General features: G+C 42.9%; 1 protein-coding gene across 2 annotated transcripts in view; it reads left to right on the forward strand.

The window, feature by feature from the left end:
• The window catches only part of Sh3rf2 (SH3 domain containing ring finger 2), a 101,128-nt gene that overhangs the window by 40,244 nt on the left and 43,817 nt on the right, over positions 1 to 17,067 (forward strand). For both annotated transcript variants that reach the window (XM_039096853.2, NM_001034187.2), the window contains 2 exons: positions 8,075 to 8,344; positions 10,770 to 10,865. In XM_039096853.2, the coding sequence (XP_038952781.1) occupies positions 8,075 to 8,344; positions 10,770 to 10,865 (366 nt within the window). The remainder of the gene's footprint in view (positions 1 to 8,074; positions 8,345 to 10,769; positions 10,866 to 17,067) is intronic.

Raw genomic sequence — 17,067 nt, forward strand, 5'->3', positions numbered from 1 at the left:
GACTCCAGCCCAACCATCATCATTTGGACAATTTGATTTCATCTCACCCATTAACTTTGTGTTAAGTATATTTTAAAGATACTTCTAGAATCTTTCACTTAAAAAAGAAAAGAAGCTCTTTTACCTTTAGAGTTGGAAGAAATAGTTTAAAAAAATAAATAATCACGTTTTTCAGATCAGAAGAAACTGAGATGCAGAGAATTTACTGCTTCAACCAAGGGCGTGCTATGTGAGCTTGGATCTCATCCAGGGGCCACCTTTAGAACATCATCTTGGGTGGCCCCATTCTCAGAGATGCCCTGCTATTTGCCTTGTTTGCCTTGTCACTCACTGTTCTTTTTCCATCTCCAGAGCCCTCCACATGGAGATGATGGGGGACCAATTAAGTTAGGGGAATCAAGGCAGAGGAGAGCTGCTGGCACACTCTTTTCTCTTAAGCTAGTAGGAAGACAGTAACTAGAATACCGTTTGGCTTAGTTTTCCTCGCTCAACATGATGGATTTGGCTCATTTCTCCAGCCACGTGGAAAAAGAGGCATCTGCCATAGGTCACACCTATTGGGAGAACTTACTCTGGAAACAAGAAATGGGAGAGAGTAGACCTGTTTGCCAGACTGAGGGGCTTGATGCTTTCCCAGTCTTTCAGGCTATTGTGAACCTCTTACCTTCCCACAGGTGCCTTGTGCCCTCCTGGAGGAAGAGACGGTGAGAGAAATCTTGGGTTTTGAGGAGTTCAATCCTATCTGTTTGAATATCTGCAGGATTTGGCACGTAGCCCACTTCCAAAACAATCCTGAGTTACAGGATTGTAGAACCAGCTTGTATTTAGAGCCTAGGATATGGAAGTGGACATCTCTGGTATTACCTTCAGGGATAGATAAATGAGATCACTCCAAAGCAAACACTGGGATAATATTTCAGAAGAAAGCAGGGAAGTACATGAATAGCAAACCTTAAAAGGCAGTCACAGATTTGGGCGGACTGATCTCTGCCCACATGATACAAACATCTGCTTCCCTTCCCTTTCTTCCCACTACAGCAAATTTGGAAGTGGCAGGACTCAGGGCAAGAGGGCTGGCACGTCCTGAGCCCTTGGTTGGTATCATCTTGGAATTCAAAGGAAGGATGCCATGTCTCTATGTGGCATGAAATGGGTACATGAAGGAGCCCTGTGATGTCCTGGTGCTGAAGTGCAGGCTAGAACAAAGGGCCACAGACAGAAGATGGAGAGACACATGAAAGAATAGAATGGAGGTTTACAGAGAGACATAAGGGAAGGCTAATTTTCCCTGCACTTTGCCTCCTTCCTACCTCAAGGACTCTTATCCACTATTCTTTTCCTCTATTAAATGTACTCTAACCTGCAATTTTATATTTATTTGTATAAGTTTGATTTTCATTTAACCAAGTGAAATATGAGGTCAATCAAATGCTTTGTATAATGCCTGGCATAATGGGTTCTCAAATTATATTTGTTGAAAGAAAACCAAATAAACGACTGACAAGTAGAACTGAGAAAGTCAAGTCAGATGTTAACGCAGGCTGATTCTTCCTTTCTCTTCCTTCGGGCAAGAATTTCTAAGCATCCTAATTTCTGTAGTATTCAGAATTGCGGCACACTCTACTAGGCAGTCTACATAATTTGTCTCATTAGTCCTCTCAACATGGCCATGAGGAAGTGTGTTCAAGGGCCCCAAGACGCCTCCACATTCAACAAATCACTGGAAATTGGTAAATCTGGTCTATTCTAGCTAAAGAATACGGGTTAAAGTAAGCCGTGGAAAGGGGCACATGAGGCAGAATCCAAGAAGGGCTCTTCTATGAAACACCATGACAAAGTTGGATAATGACCTTTGAGTCCTCCATACTATGCCCCACCCACCCTTCACCCCTACACCTGCAGAGACAAAAAAAAAATGCCAGCAATTATGAGCTGTAAAAGCTGGTGCCAACCGCACATTGGGTAACAGCAGATGCAGAACTTGGAGTCATTCTCCCTGGAGGAAACAGTTGAGGACTGGATAGAATCAACTATCTGAGACTCTTCAGGCGTTTAGCTTTTATGCAAGGGCTCTGGAGTTCAATAATTCATGCTAATGCAGCCAGCATCAAGCCAATGGCATTCATACTACATCCAGATGTTGATTACTAAACAGCCCCAGTGACTTTAATGATGAGAAAACACTCTAGTGACTTCAGCTGACATGGAGGGAGTGTGGCAGAAGCACCAGGACCTTGGGGTCAGATGAGCCCAAGTCTTTCTTGGGCCCGGTGTATACTGGCTGAGTGTAGACCTCATCTGGTGACATTTACCATCTCAGAATTTCTATTTCACAATCAATAAAATAGGATGAAACCACTTACTTCGTAGGGTTGTGGAGGTCACATGAGTGAGATTAACAGATGAAAAATTCAGTAGTACGATAACGTAAGAGAAACTTCAGTGGCCTGAAGAACCCTGAGAGATATGTTCATTTCCTCCCCTCTTTAGAATATCTCTCTCTCTCTCTCTCTCTCTCTCTCTCTCTCTCTCTCTCTCTCTCTCTCCCACCCCACCCCCTCCTACCTCCCTCCATCCTTCCTGTAATGGAGGACAATGTTTTCTGTCACTATAATGAGAGTACCAAGAATACCATGGGCATACTATCCGGAAGAGGAACAAAGAGGGAGAGCCTTGAGCTGAGTATAGAATCTGTAATTCATGTCCACGATGCTTCCCGCGCTGAGGAAGAAGGGGAAGAGAAGTGAGGAAGGTGGGCTGTTAGGACCATCACAGAGTTTCAATGTTGAGGTAGCTTCAAAGGAATCTCAGCCCTTTCTACCACTTTGCTTTAATACACTCCCTCGGTACTCATTAAAATACGTATGCCACTTGCACTAGAAATATCTTCCCGGAAGGAAAAGAAGAAAGTGGGTTAGTAATTTACAAGCTTATATCAAATTCCATTGCCCCCATTGATTTTGAAAAAGATGTTGCTTAAATGAGCATCCTCAAACCTGGGTGAAGGCTAGCTTCATAAAAATTAAAAGGCAGCTACAGAAAAAGAAGAAGCCTACTTCAAGAAAGACTGAGCAAACAGTTCAGGCCTGGGGTCTGGGATATTGTGTTATCAACACACTCCATAAGTCTGATACAAGTAAATCACTTGAGAAACGTGAGCTTAATGGTTAAGACCCTGGACTTAAAAAGAGTAGTACTGTGTTCAGATCCTGAATCCCCCACTACCTCGTTTTGTATATTTGGGCAATTTTGAACATTTCTGATTTCAAATTTTCTAAGTTTTGGAATTTGAATTTATATATACTTCAAAGGTTGCTGCGAGAAGTAAATGAATACACTATGGAATAATGTTGCTTATATATATGAAAAATAATAGTAACTATTATATATATTAGCATCCTTGTGTAAAGGACTTGGATTCCCTTTTATCATTTCATTCTTTTCTTTTTATAAATCAAAAAGAATAATATATCAACATAAACGTATAGGTATGGAAGTAGTCCAAGGACATGCGGCAGGGTCTTTCCCCTGTTTAGAAGTAGCCTTCATTCTCATTACTCAGGATGTCAGTCAGAGCTCCAGGTGCATCCTGCACAGCAGTGTGGAGCAAGACAGTCTCCTTCAGGAGGACTTTTCTGAGAGGCTTCTACTCAGCAGCTAGAAAGACAAAGTGTGGTCAGCCAGTATTCCACATAGTCATGTGCCCAGAAAAATGTGACCCATGTTGTAGTAGAAAAGGTATTTGAGAAGTAGAAGTAGGTAGTAGAGAAGGAATTTGGAAGAATAGGTATTGACCCTTGGTGACCCAGGATGCCTTGTAGGTTGGTTGGGGTCTCGTGTCTGCTCCACCATGGCTGCTTGGGAAGGCAGGAGGTGGAACGTTTGACCGCACTTACCCCACTCTGTACTGAGCAGGTGTCAGGCCATAGGGAAGCCTTGGGACAGGGCTTCAGAGGTGAGGAGGCACAGTTTGAGGTGGGAGACACAGCTGGAGCTGGCTGAAGTGAGGGGGTCCCCAGGCCTGCAAGGAGGCTGGGACTGTTGGGTTCTCAGGCCCTTGGGCATCCAGGCGCCACTGGAAGCCACAAAAGAGCTGAGAATAAAGTGGGGGCCTGCAGACTGAATCTAGCCCAGGGTTGAGGGGGAAGGGGGGCTCCAGCTGGTATGGAGGGGATAGTCCTTGGCTTGATGAGTGTAGGCTGGAGGCTTGGTGGTGGTGATAGCCATGGCTGGGAGCACAGGGAGGCCTTCTACAGGAGATTAGATGGCGGCTCTGTAGGTGAAGACTTTCTCTGTGGCTCAGTGGATCCCTATGAAAAGTCAGTCCGGGGCTTTAAGACATTTATTGTCATGGCAGAAAGCAGATGTGTAAAACCATACCCGCCTGCTCCGGGGGGGGGAGGGGGGGAGGCCTGAGATTAAGTATCTTTTGCAGGGAGGAGTGTCTGGGAAGGAAAGCTCATTGGCTAAGCCTTCAGGCCTTTAGGTACCTCATTGAAATGGAGATCTGTCTTGAGGCCCATGTAACCTGCACTCAAGTTCTCTACCTGTGGAGGGGCTTGGGGCATTGCCCTTATGTGACTGATGGCCACAAATCTATGGAGGGCTGTGGCTAGCGACGAGGCCTGGTTTCCCAGGAGTCAGGGGAAACACCTACCATCCTTTCAGGGTCACCAGGGTTTCAAGCCTTAGCTCAACCAGGAACTAGGGTGCCTTTCATGGTCCTACAATGCCTCAGAGACTTAGATTTTTTCTGGACATCCTCTGACTCGTCCCTCTGCATGCAAGTTTCTTACATAGCATCTCCTTCAGCACAGGTCATGGTCACCTATCCCACTGAGTTTCATTTTCTTTCCAAATTCCTTCCATAGCTCCACCCTCACCTATGAGCTTTACCCCATTCTTTTTTCCTCCCAGATTTGTCTGATTTTAATCGGCAACACAATCATTTTGTTATGAAAGTTTAAAGACCAGGACTAAACCCTTGGGGGGAAAACACTGTTCTCTAGAAATGATCTGTGTTGTGAGGTTCAGACAGCTAACATTTTCCAAAGTAGTTAAGCTAACATGTGACGATAATCTAGTCCACAGGCCTGTCTTTGACTTCTTTTACACTGAGGCTCCATGCTAAACATCAGCCTTAATGACTAAGAACTCTCAGCATGTGGATGTGTGTCATACTTTATTGAACCACGTCCACGTGCCTTGCTCACTTACCCTCCAGTTTCCCCAGGGTGAGCTGTGTTCTTGTATTTCTCTAAGCCCCAGGCTTTCCTCACACTATCCTCAGTCCTGTTATCCATTGCCAAGGGGATGTGAGAGTGTCTCTCTACAATTTGCTTGGAATTGTATTTTCAAATGAGCATTGAAGAACAAAAATGCTGGAAGACCTGAATTAAATTTTCCTGACTTCCCTGGGGATAGCAAGGGAACTGTTTCATCCCACTGCTTAGAAAAACACACACATGTATCTCTGGTGAGAAAAAGGCCTTTGTTGAAAGCTGAGTCATTAAACTTTCAGTGTGCCAAGCAACCTCAAATAAAAGCATATTGAGGTCATTCCCATGTGGAGAAACCAATCTCAATGGGGGTGGGGGAGGAACATTTGACTGTATCAATTTTTTAAACAGACAACTGATCTGACAAATGACGATTCACGAGCTGATTTTTATTCAAAAGCTATGATTGATTCCTGACTAATTGTTTCCTTGTCTCAGTTGAGTTTCCTAATGATCCAGATGCTCATGAGGTCTACAGCTCTGAAGAAGGCTGTAGACAAATTAAGCTGCAGTACCCTCCCAATCCACTTCCTATTTGCAGGTGCTTTCCACTCCCATCTTCTTCCCATCAATGCTGAGGAGTAGGTAGAACTGCTGTCATTAGTTCCCCATTATACATGATGCTAATAAAGGAAGACATTCACTGAGCACATATTATATTCTAGGCAAGATGTTCAATGCATTATGGATAGTATTTATTGCTCACAAAAGCCCTAATGAGGTAGACATTCTACTAACATCCTATTTTATACATGAGCATAGTTCAAAAAATATTAAACAACCCTAATCACTTAACTAGAAAGAGGTATAACCAGAATGCAAAATCAGTATGGAGCCAGAAAGAATCGTTGGTTCACTGCGCTGCCTGGTTTTATGTCAACTTGATACAAGCTAAGGTCATCTGAGAGGAAAGAACCTCAACTGAGAAAATGGCTTCATAACATCAGGGCTGTGTAGGTAAACCTGTAGGACATTTTCTTAATTAGTGACTGATGTGGGAAGACTCAGCTCGTTGTGGGTGGTGCCATGCTGGGTTGGTGGTCCTGGGTTCTATAAGAAAGCAGGCTGAGTAAGCACAAAGAGCAAGCCAGTAAGCAGCATCCCTTCATGACCTCTGCATCAGCTCCTGCCTCTAGATTCCTGCTCTGCTTGAGTTCCTGTCCTGACTTCTTCAATAATGAACAGTGATATGAAGTATAAGTCAAAGGGTTTATGTCCTTTAATCCCCAAATTGCATTTGGTAAAGATGTTTCATCACAGCAACAGTAACCCTGACTAAGACATTCACTCAAAGTCACATAGTTATGAGTCAATCCTAGCCCATACTCCCAGTATCACGATTAACAACAAAAGCTCTAGACTCGGGTGCCCCAGGCTCAGAGCTAATGTTTGCTGATTCTTACCATTCCCCAACTGTGTTGTCACCTTACGAGAGTGACCAAACCACTGACGGCCGGCTTCATCAGCAAATTGGATGATGAACTTCTGTCTCAAACAGTTACTCTGCTGTTTCCATTTCCTAGATACTGTGAGCAGAGCAGTGATGTCCCATCTGAGGTTTGCATAACATTGTGGAAGAAGGCCAGAGAGATTGTGAGGGCCAGGAGATCAAGGAGTTTGCTGCAAAATTGTGTCTCCTTATAATATCAGAAGCTGTTTGTTTCCATGAAGTTTCACCAACATGCTATCCCAGTATAAGTTGATCTAGGATGATACCATTAGTTTTTCCAAATACCTTTGTAGGAAGATAAAAGATAACTGCATATGAACACTGATTTAAAATTCTTTCATATATATATATATATATGTGTGTGTGTGTGTGTGTGTGTATGTATATATATGTATATATATATTGAATATAGTCAATAAAGTGCTATAAATAAATGGGAACAATCAACTATAACTACAAACCACTATCCAAATCAAAGTATAAAATTAAGGTGCTGCCAAGGTAGATGGGAAAAGCCCATGAGACCTCAATCTTTCACAAGGAACTACAGCCAATTGAGTAAAGCTGGGAACAGGAGAGGCAGTGTTCCCCAGATTAGACCATAACAGTTGGTTGTCCAGTGCCAGTCAGCCCTGAAAACATACAAGTAACATTATATAAACTGAGCAGGTTGTATTTGTGTACATGCACGTGCATATATGCATGAGATAACAATTGGTAGAGGTAGAAAGCTATGAATCCGAAGGAGAGTGGAGCAAGGAGTATGAGGGTGTTTGAAGGGAGGGAGTCAGAGAGAAATGTTGTAACTGAATTATAGTCTTAAAATTTAAAAAAATTGTCAAAAAAAGTTACTATGACAGTTGCTGTTAATCGACAATTTGACAGGATCTAGAATCATCTAAGAAAGGACAGCGGATAGTGAGCATACCTGTGGGGGTCATTTTGATTATGTTAACTGATATGGCGGGGAACCTGTGAGTAGGACAATTACTTAGAAAGGAGGAGGTCCTGGACTGTGCCAATGGAGAAAGAGAGTTGAGAAAATTGGAAGTAGTCATTGTTTCTTGACCAAAACTGTGACATGAGCATCTGCTTCAAGTTTCTGCTACCGTGCCTTCTGCCATCTTCATGGACACCTTGAACTGTGAGCCAACATAAACCCTTTCTCCTTAAAATTGATTTTGTCTGTGTACCTCATTACAGAACAGGAAGAGAAACTAAGGCAACTATTTACATCACATGAGACAAGTGGTCCACACACAACCATCATTAGTAGTTGGCATAAGACATTCCATTCTCTACCCCTAAGCTCAGTTCCTTATTTGCTGACCTGTGTCACTTACAGGTGCCTCGAGCCAAGGCCTTGTGCAACTACAGAGGGAAGAATCCTGGCGACCTGAAGTTTAATAAAGGAGATGTCATCCTCCTTCAGAGACAGCTTGATGAGAACTGGTACCAGGGGGAGATCAATGGGGTCAGTGGGTTCTTCCCAGCCAGCTCTGTGGAAGTCATCAAGCAGCTGCCCCAGCCACCCCCTCTCTGCAGAGCCCTCTACAACTTTGACCTTCGAGATAAGGATAAGAGTGAGAACCAGGATTGCCTGACCTTCCTCAAGGTAAGAGTCACAGAGCGCATACAGGCTCTGGCAGAACCCAGAGTCCATTGTGTAATACTGAGTTTTAAGAGTACACGTTACATCTGAATGTGTATGTGTGTGTGCACAAATATATGTATATAATTTCAACTACATAGACACTATCTCAATGTTCTATTGCTGTGAAGAGATACTGAGACCATGGCAATGCTTACAAAAGAAGGCATTTAATTGGGACTTCAGCTGTGTTTTCAGAGGCTCTTCAAGTCCTCTCATAGAAACCTAAGTTGGGGTAACTTTATTCTTTCCTTCTACGACAGGTTAGCATGTGAGCACATGAAGTGGTTATAATTCCTCAGTAAGAGTCTTTTGCAAAGTGTTTGCGTTTTACTATTATGAGAAATGAGATTTCACCTCAGATTCACTCTAACTGAATCATCTCACTGCCCCGCGTATTCTGAAATGACAATCATCTTTATTTTCTTGGTTCCTCAGAGCACTCTTGGCAAGGTCATTCTGTGAGCTAAACTACGAACTTCACACTTAGATGACAGTTATAGAAAGTACAATGTCATGAGCATTTACCAAGTATCAACTGTTTAGCACACATTAGACACTGAGTTCCAAGGAAGACATAGCAAGGAACATCATCTGCTTTGCAAACAGGGACAGTTGTGTCATACTCTTGTTCATTCTGTAAATCCATTACTTGACAATTTCTTTTAAACATATCTTTAATCTATTTTCATTTTATATAGATGAGTGTTTTGCCTGTGTGCATGTATGTATACCATATGTGTGCCTGTATCTATGGAAACCAGAAGAAGGCATTGTCTCTCTATAACTTGATTTACAGCAGCCACCGTGTGGGTGCTGGAATCAAACCCAGGTCCACTGCAAGAGCCACATGCTCTTGACCACTGAGTCATCACTCCAGTCCCCCAACTGATGATTCAGTTACTTGGAATAGTAATGGAGAGATATCCCTCCTTCGATTGAGCTGGGAATCTAATAGTAATAGACACATGCACACAATGGGAAGTTATGATGACAGATCAGAGAATTTTGTCTATTATGTCACTGTGAAAGACTGAAGCTTTGTTAGAAAAATCTAAACTCAGACAGTCCTAAATCCAGTATGTTCAAAGTCAACCAAAGATCTTCCCTCTGGTGACATGTATTTGTATCTGTAATTTCAGCATTTGGGATACTGAGGCAGGATTACTGAAGCCAGCCTGGGCTCCAGAGACAATCAAAAAGACAGTGTGGAGGCTAGGGAAATGTCTCAAAAGAAAAAAGTACTTGCTGCCAAACCTGATGGCTTGAGTTCAATCCACAAACCACAGGGTTCAAAGAGAGAAAGAACTCTCACAAGTTGCCCTCTGACCTCCACACACACCATGGTACATATCACACACATGGGTGGGAAAGGAACAGAAAGTGTTGCTATTGAGGTATTAAGTATGACATCATTTGTAGGAAGTGGGAAAGTAGACAAAATAAGTCGACAATATCAGAGGTCAGAGGTCATGATGCTTGAGTGTGGGAAGAGGCACAAAGGAGATGTAGAGTTTTATATTTGGGTGGGGGTTTATGGCTATGGCTGATTGTTCCAGCTTATTTCCAAGATTTATGAACTTTATTGAATGCATATATGTATGTCTTGAAAAGGATTTTAGTCAATATTTATATGTATATATCTTTTATCTTACTACAAAAGCATCTAGAAAAATAGTCAACCACACTATTAGCAGACAGCATGGGTAGAAACCACATGTTTTTCTTGTCAACATTTAAAATGTTTCTGCAACTTTATATATAATCTTTTGTAGGTAGACACTTTTAAGTGAAAGTTGCTTTATTTTTGATATATTAAAACTGAGTTGGTTCTGGAAAGTCTTCAAAATTCGAATGAACACCATTCCACTTCACCAAGCAAGCTATATCACCTATGGTTTCCCTCTTGACTTCTCCATGTAATTAATTTAAATGAAAGCCACAGGGGCTGGAGAGAGGGCTCAGTGGTTAGGAGCACTTACTGTTCTTCCAGAGATCCTGAGTTCAAATCCCAGCAACCACATGGTGGCTCACAACCATCCGTAATGAGATCTGATGCCCTCTTCGGTGTGTCTGAAGACAACAACAGTGTACTTTTACATAATAATTAAATGTTTTAAAAAAAAGAAAGAAAGAAAAGAAAACCACAGACTCTGCTAGTGATTGGAGTACTCTGGTTTTTCCTATCAAATTCCATTGATCCTCAAATCACTTCCATTCCTCTTGAAAATCTTGGTGACCCAAGCACTACCCTTTATGATGCCAGAAATATTTCCCACACAACCTACTCAAGAGCTCACCCTTCGCTCCTTGCTTCAAACTGATCTCCAAGGAAGGTTTTATAACCTGAAAATGGAGGGGAGAGCTGATGTGAGGCCTTCTCTTTCAGGATGATGTCATCACAGTGATCAGCCGAGTAGACGAGAACTGGGCAGAAGGAAAACTCGGAGATAAAGTAGGCATCTTCCCCATCTTGTTTGTAGAGGTACGTGACTCTCCCGTCTGAACTTGCTCAAAAGGGTGTGTATGCCAGTGAAGCCTGAGAAAAACTCTTATTTAACACGAGGCTCAAAACTCACGAGAGCCTCTAAAGAGGTTCATTCTACACAATAACTCCCAATTTTGGTGAATGTAGAGAAATGAGTCTTTTCTATTTTTTTTCTTGGAATGTAAAGTGGTGAGTTTCTCACATCAAAATGAAAATTCACCTATAAACAAAACAAAGCACAAAGTGTGCACCACTTTATGTTAACAATCACACAATTGAAGATGGGATCATAAGGAAATAGCAAAACAAACACATAAGACTGTTCATACAAAACATACAAAATGCTCACCGTAGTATTGTACATAATGGTGGAAATGTGGAAATGATCAAAATAACCAACAGTAAGCACTCACTGTGAGGGAGGGACAGAGTCTCACTGTGTAGACCAGGCTAGACTCAAACTCACAGATTCACCTGCCTCTGTCTTCTGAGTGCTAGGATTAAAGGTGTGGGTCACCATACCTGACTTACTCTTAATTAGGGGACTAGAAAAAATTATATACAACATTTAAAATGTTAAAGAATAATATTGTAGAGCACTCGATATTATGAGGAAATATATGGTTTACCATTGAATTGAAAACAAATTAAATGAGTATAGATTTCCAAATCCTCAAGAGAAATGCTGGGATCTGTTATCACAATGTGAATATACTTAACACTGCTGGATCAGGCACCTAAATCAGCCCCACTGTGCCATATGTGTTTTCTACCACAATAAAATAAAGTTGGACCAAGTTGAAAGCAGCACTACAAATGTGTGTTTGTGCATAAAGTGTGCAAGGGTCTGCAATAACATGCACCAACATATATGTACCAACATAGTGGGAATAGTGAGCACTAGAGGCTAAAATCCCAGATAGAAGCCAGAGATTGACATCGAGTGTCTTCCTCTACTGCTCTCCACAGTAGTTTCTGAGAGTCTGTCAATGAGTCTGGAGCTTGCTGTTTGATACTGGCCAACAGGATCTGCCTGCCTCCACCCCTTCCCCATCACACTGGGGTTTCAGTGCCACAGACTTGGGGAATGTGCTGCCACAGCCTTTATGCAGGATCTGGACTCCAAACACAGGTCCTCACCTTTGTATAGCAAACAGTTTGCCTACTGAGCTAATTCCTCAGCCTTACTTCTGGGGGGTGGAGGGGGAACCAACTGAAATAAACAAGCTGGGCTATCTATTTCTCTAGTGTCATTATCTAACCTCTAGTCTCTAACCTCACTAGCCATGAGCCTCACCCTAGCTCAAAGCAAGTCATTGCAAATTCAAAAGGGAGTTTTCATTGTTTAACTGCATTTACAGGGTGCTTACCACGCATAAAAGCATTAAGAGTATCAGAAAGCTATACAAGGGCAAGGTAGTGGCCCCACCCTTCAGGAGGGTGGTGGAACAGAACTGAGGCAGAATTAGGAAGAAGCCAATTCTTGCATGCATGAAAGCCAGAGCAAGTTCTGCAATAAAGGGTGTCTCCTAGGCATTGTCCAGTTTTCAAGGAGATGGGTCTGTCCTTCACTCAGCCAAAAGCAACAGCAGAGGGAAGGGTGGAGGGAGAGCCCGTGCAGAACGGCTGTGCTTTTAGTGTGTGCGCCCAAAGGTACTCTCATTCCTAGAGACTTTCTCTTCCTGGCCCACCTGCCCGGTGCTTCCTGCCTGTTCAGATTTCACTCATTTTATGAGGCTCTGCTGGGGGGCGGGGAAGGTCCGGAAAATGTCAGCAGCCAGGTGAGCATTGATTGATTTCTGTCTTCTCTGAACACGTGTTGGTCAGACTTTACAAGCTAGCTAACACAGAACAAGCTCTCCATAAAACAATAGGTTTGCCCTGTTTATATAAGGCCTTGAGATCCAATAACAATGCAGCAATTTGTAAAGCATTAAAATGAATAAATGAAAACCTATTCGAAGGTGGTTAGGAAAAATAAATAAATGAACCATTCGCTCTGACCCTGTCCGGTTCTCTCACTTACTTAATCATTCATTGGCACCTGCTCTAGCGGGCTCTTCAGTGAGTTCTAAAGATACAGGATAGATATGGGTCCCTAAGCCCGGAGGTCACAGAGTTGGGACCCTGAGTAACGAATTACAAGGATGATGGATGAGGCAGAGAGTAGGATGTGGGAACTGTTAGGGGGTTGGGATGTGCGGCTTTATCAGGGAAGTCAGCAAACCCCATTTGAGCTGACTGAGAAGCAATCGAGGTTAGGTGTGTATGAACGGAAGGAAAAGCAGCTAGGGACATATAAGTAGCACCAGAAGGACCCAGAGACGACTAGATCTGAAGCCAAGTCACCAAGCCAAAGAAGTAAATTATAGTAAATTAGGAGCCATTTTGTATTCACAGAAAACGTGAGGCAATGGAATCATATTAAACAGCCCAAGAGTCTCAGTGGCGTCACGAAGAAAATGGTGTTTCCTACCTAAAATGTATGTTCAACACAAGATGCCGGGTGGCTCTCTTCACAGACACCTGGGAACCGACACTAATAAAACCAGGCCACCATTTGGCTGCAACATCTGGAGCATGGGCCTTCCTGGTTTCTACGGGAGGGGAGAGTGGGTTATATATTCACGGTTGAGGACCTCCGAGGTTAACACTGCCCACATTCACTCACTGCTCATTGGCCTGAACCAGTCACATGGTTCAAGTCAGCAGAGGAGAGGGAACCATGTGCATTCAGGGAGGAGACTCTCTCCATCTGCTATAATAAACTTAGATCTAACGCAGAGATCCACAGAAGCCATAGAAGGTTCTTAGGAAAACAGTGATTTGATCAGGTTCGTTTTGTTTTGTTTGACATTTTTCAGTAGGTTGGTTACTAGGAATTGATTTGTTTATTCTGTTTTCAGGACTGTTTTTCCCAGGCTGGCCTGAAACTGAATGTACAGCATAGGCTAGCCTTCACCTTCTTCAGTTCCCAAATGCTCTGGTCACAGATGGGAGCGACCAGGCCCAGACTTAGGTTTCCCGGATACAGTGGGGAAAAAATTCTAAAGAGGAGAGAAAAAACGTGGCCGGACAGATGAGCAGGCTGCCGCGCCGCTCGCTTCATGGCTCAGTTAGGATAGGATGCAACGCTGACTGCTAGACTGGAAATGAGTTGACAAGTTCAGATTCTGCCTCTTATGAGAGCTGGCTTGGAAATTGCATAGGTTGGGGACACCAGAAAGCAGCCTGAAGCATCTACACTCTATGACTTGCGTGCCTAGGTCAGTGGTGGGGCCATTTGCTAAGTGGAAACAGTGAGGATGTTAGGAGACAAAGCTAACTCTCCCAGGACCTGCATTTGGTACCTAAGCGAGCACAGGAAGGGGGAGAGTTTGGCCTGGTCTACTGCAGAATTTTGAGATGCTTCTTCATAGCTCTGGGGTGAGGGGCTTAGCATTAATTTTATCAGCCGTTTCTGAGAACTTTTTTTTCTCAAAACTTCTGTATTTAATGATTATCCATTTGGATAATCTCACTACAAATTTACCTCTAAAATTAGTAAGTATGAGATCCCTCAAAATTATCATTAAACTGGCCATTGTTTTACTTGTTCTAATTGCTAGGAGGGGGAGAAGAAGATAATCGAGTGGTTTGTCTAATTGGGAACCTACTTTTCAAATGTTACTTCAAATCTAAATTGAGTTTTTAAAGCAGTACTTAAAGTTTTGACTCCAGTAATTTCATTAAGACCGGCATGTGCTAAGAACTCAAGTTGTATTGGCAGTGCCATGCAGAGCAGTTGAAAGGAAGGCTTTTTTTAAAAAGGATAACATGGAATTTTTGTGCATAATTAAGGCTCTTTTTTTCCTGTTACTGCATCATTTGATTTATTGAACTGCACCTGCACGAAGTTGTGGTAAAACAAAAGCTGAGCTTCTGCCCACTTTTGTCTGGACTTCTCCAGAGGGCAGCCTCAGTCTGTAAGCCTGATCCAGCCCGAGGAACTTAAAGGATGTTGTTTCAAATGAGTCCCGCAGTCCTTCCCCTGCGGAACTATCAATCACACCAGTGGAGGACAGGGCAGAAGCAGTCCCACCAGGCCCTTTGTTTGGTGTTACTGATAAAAACAAATAAATTTAAAAGGTGATGGTGGTGCCCATCTGGAGCCAGAACAGGCAGGACAAATACAAAAGAATTAACGTTTGTTATTACAGCCGCAGAGGGCAGTAAGGAACATCACTCAATCCATATGAAAGGCATCAGTTGACCTCTTCCTGTGCAAGCCATGCAGGGGCAGGTGCTGTGGGGCCTTGCAAGGCCTTGTCCTTGATCCAGGCTACCATTAGAGAGTGTGAGAACAGGATCAATATCTTGCTAATTGGTATCACTTCTCGCCATCACGTCTGGGTAACATTAATAATGAGGTTTTCATGTATATGGAGCAATATCTGTTTGCTTTCTTATATCTCCAGATCTCTGTTTTGACAAACATATATAACTATGTAAGCATACTACAGTTGATATATAGAAAAGTTCCAGTGTGTACCCCCCAAATCCCTCATTCGGCACCCCTCCATTGTCTGTTCCTTCTCAGACTCTCAATACCTAGTAACCAGTGATCTATTTTCTGCTCCCACGGCTTTCTTTTTCTAGTGTTCTATAAATGGAACCCACAGAACACAGCTTCCTTTGTGTTGCTTAGCACATCTGAGATTCATCTATGTCCGGAGCTCACTTTTTCATTAGCGTCCCGAAGCACAGTTAATCCAAAGATGGCATTTTCAACATTTAAAGGACATTGGCACCTGGGAGGACAGTTCATCTGTAAAGTCTTACCATGCAATTGTGAAGACCTGAGTTCAAATCCCAGAACCCAAGTTTGTTTTGTTTTGTTTTGTTTTTTTCAAAAAATAAAGCTAATTATCATCCTAGCACTGGGGAGGTAGGGACAGTGGTCATCCAGTCCACCTCACTGGCCAACTCTAGGCCACTGAGAAACCCCTGCCTAAAATCCAAGATGGGCAGCTCCTAAGGAACAACAGTCAAGGGTGACCTCTGACCTCCACATACACATACACATACACATATGCAAACCATCAATCGGTAGTAAATAACATCGGGGTTGTTTCCTCCGATTGGCAACTCTGAATACAACTGTGGTTTGAGCATACATTTTTCTCTCTTCGAGAAGTGGGATGGCTGGATCCGATGCTAAGTATGTGTTTAGCTATGAGAAACTGCCAAACGGTAACATGAGCTTTAAAAAGCATAAATCAGACAGTGTCACTCCTCTTCCTGGATCCTGCCAGGAGCTTCCTGTTACACTAAAAATAAGCCAAAGCCGCCTGAATCCTTGTGCAATCAGCTCCCGCCAAGCCTCTGCCTCTTCCAGTCCCCTCACCTGCTCCTTTCCGTCCTTCCCCATGCCTCTTTCTGCCTGGCCTGTTCACATCCTCATTTCCACACAACCAGCTCTTTCTTGTCACTTGCCTCACCTTCTTGAAGGCTCTTCCTTGATCCTCCCCCAACCAATTTAAAGTAGCCACTTTCCCTGGATGCTCTCGCTCTTAGACTGAAAGATCATTATCATCTGATAGCTTCTCGTTCATTAGTTTACAATGGGCTCTGTCACTTGTGCTCTTCTGCTAGGCCTCGGTTTCCTAATCTTTGAATTGGGCTTTTTTTTTTTAAGTGCACTTGGTGAGATCCAGGCCAGTGAGCGACCCTACCTGAAGATACAAGGGGGATTTCTCCTTAGGAATGACAGCGGAATTTGACCTCTGCCCTTTATACATATGTGCACATATGTGTGTGCACACACATGCAGATATGTGGAAAGTCACACACAAATACGAACATAATAACACTAACCTCCTACTCAATGAGTTTTGTACAATATGGAGAGCATTTTCAGACGAGAATCACCTCTCCTTCAAAGTTTTCTGTCTTAGCTATTTTAAACCTCTGCACATTGTCATTTTAAAAGTTCCTAAATGGGAAAAGTCTTTTTTTTTTACCTCTCTAGTTAAATTTCTAAATTAGAATGAGACGTGTGGCTTTGGAGAGCCACTGGTGACTATTATGATAGGAATTTAACTAATCATCCTGAGACTGCAGCGTTAATTCATAGGAACCCTCATTGTTTTCGACTGATTTCACATTTCCGAAGGCTGTGATTCCCCGGGGGCTTTAATGGAGCGGTGGCGAAGGCTAC

The sequence above is a fragment of the Rattus norvegicus genome, chromosome 18, assembly GCF_036323735.1.
Source record: "Rattus norvegicus strain BN/NHsdMcwi chromosome 18, GRCr8, whole genome shotgun sequence".
NCBI lineage: Eukaryota > Metazoa > Chordata > Mammalia > Rodentia > Muridae > Rattus > Rattus norvegicus.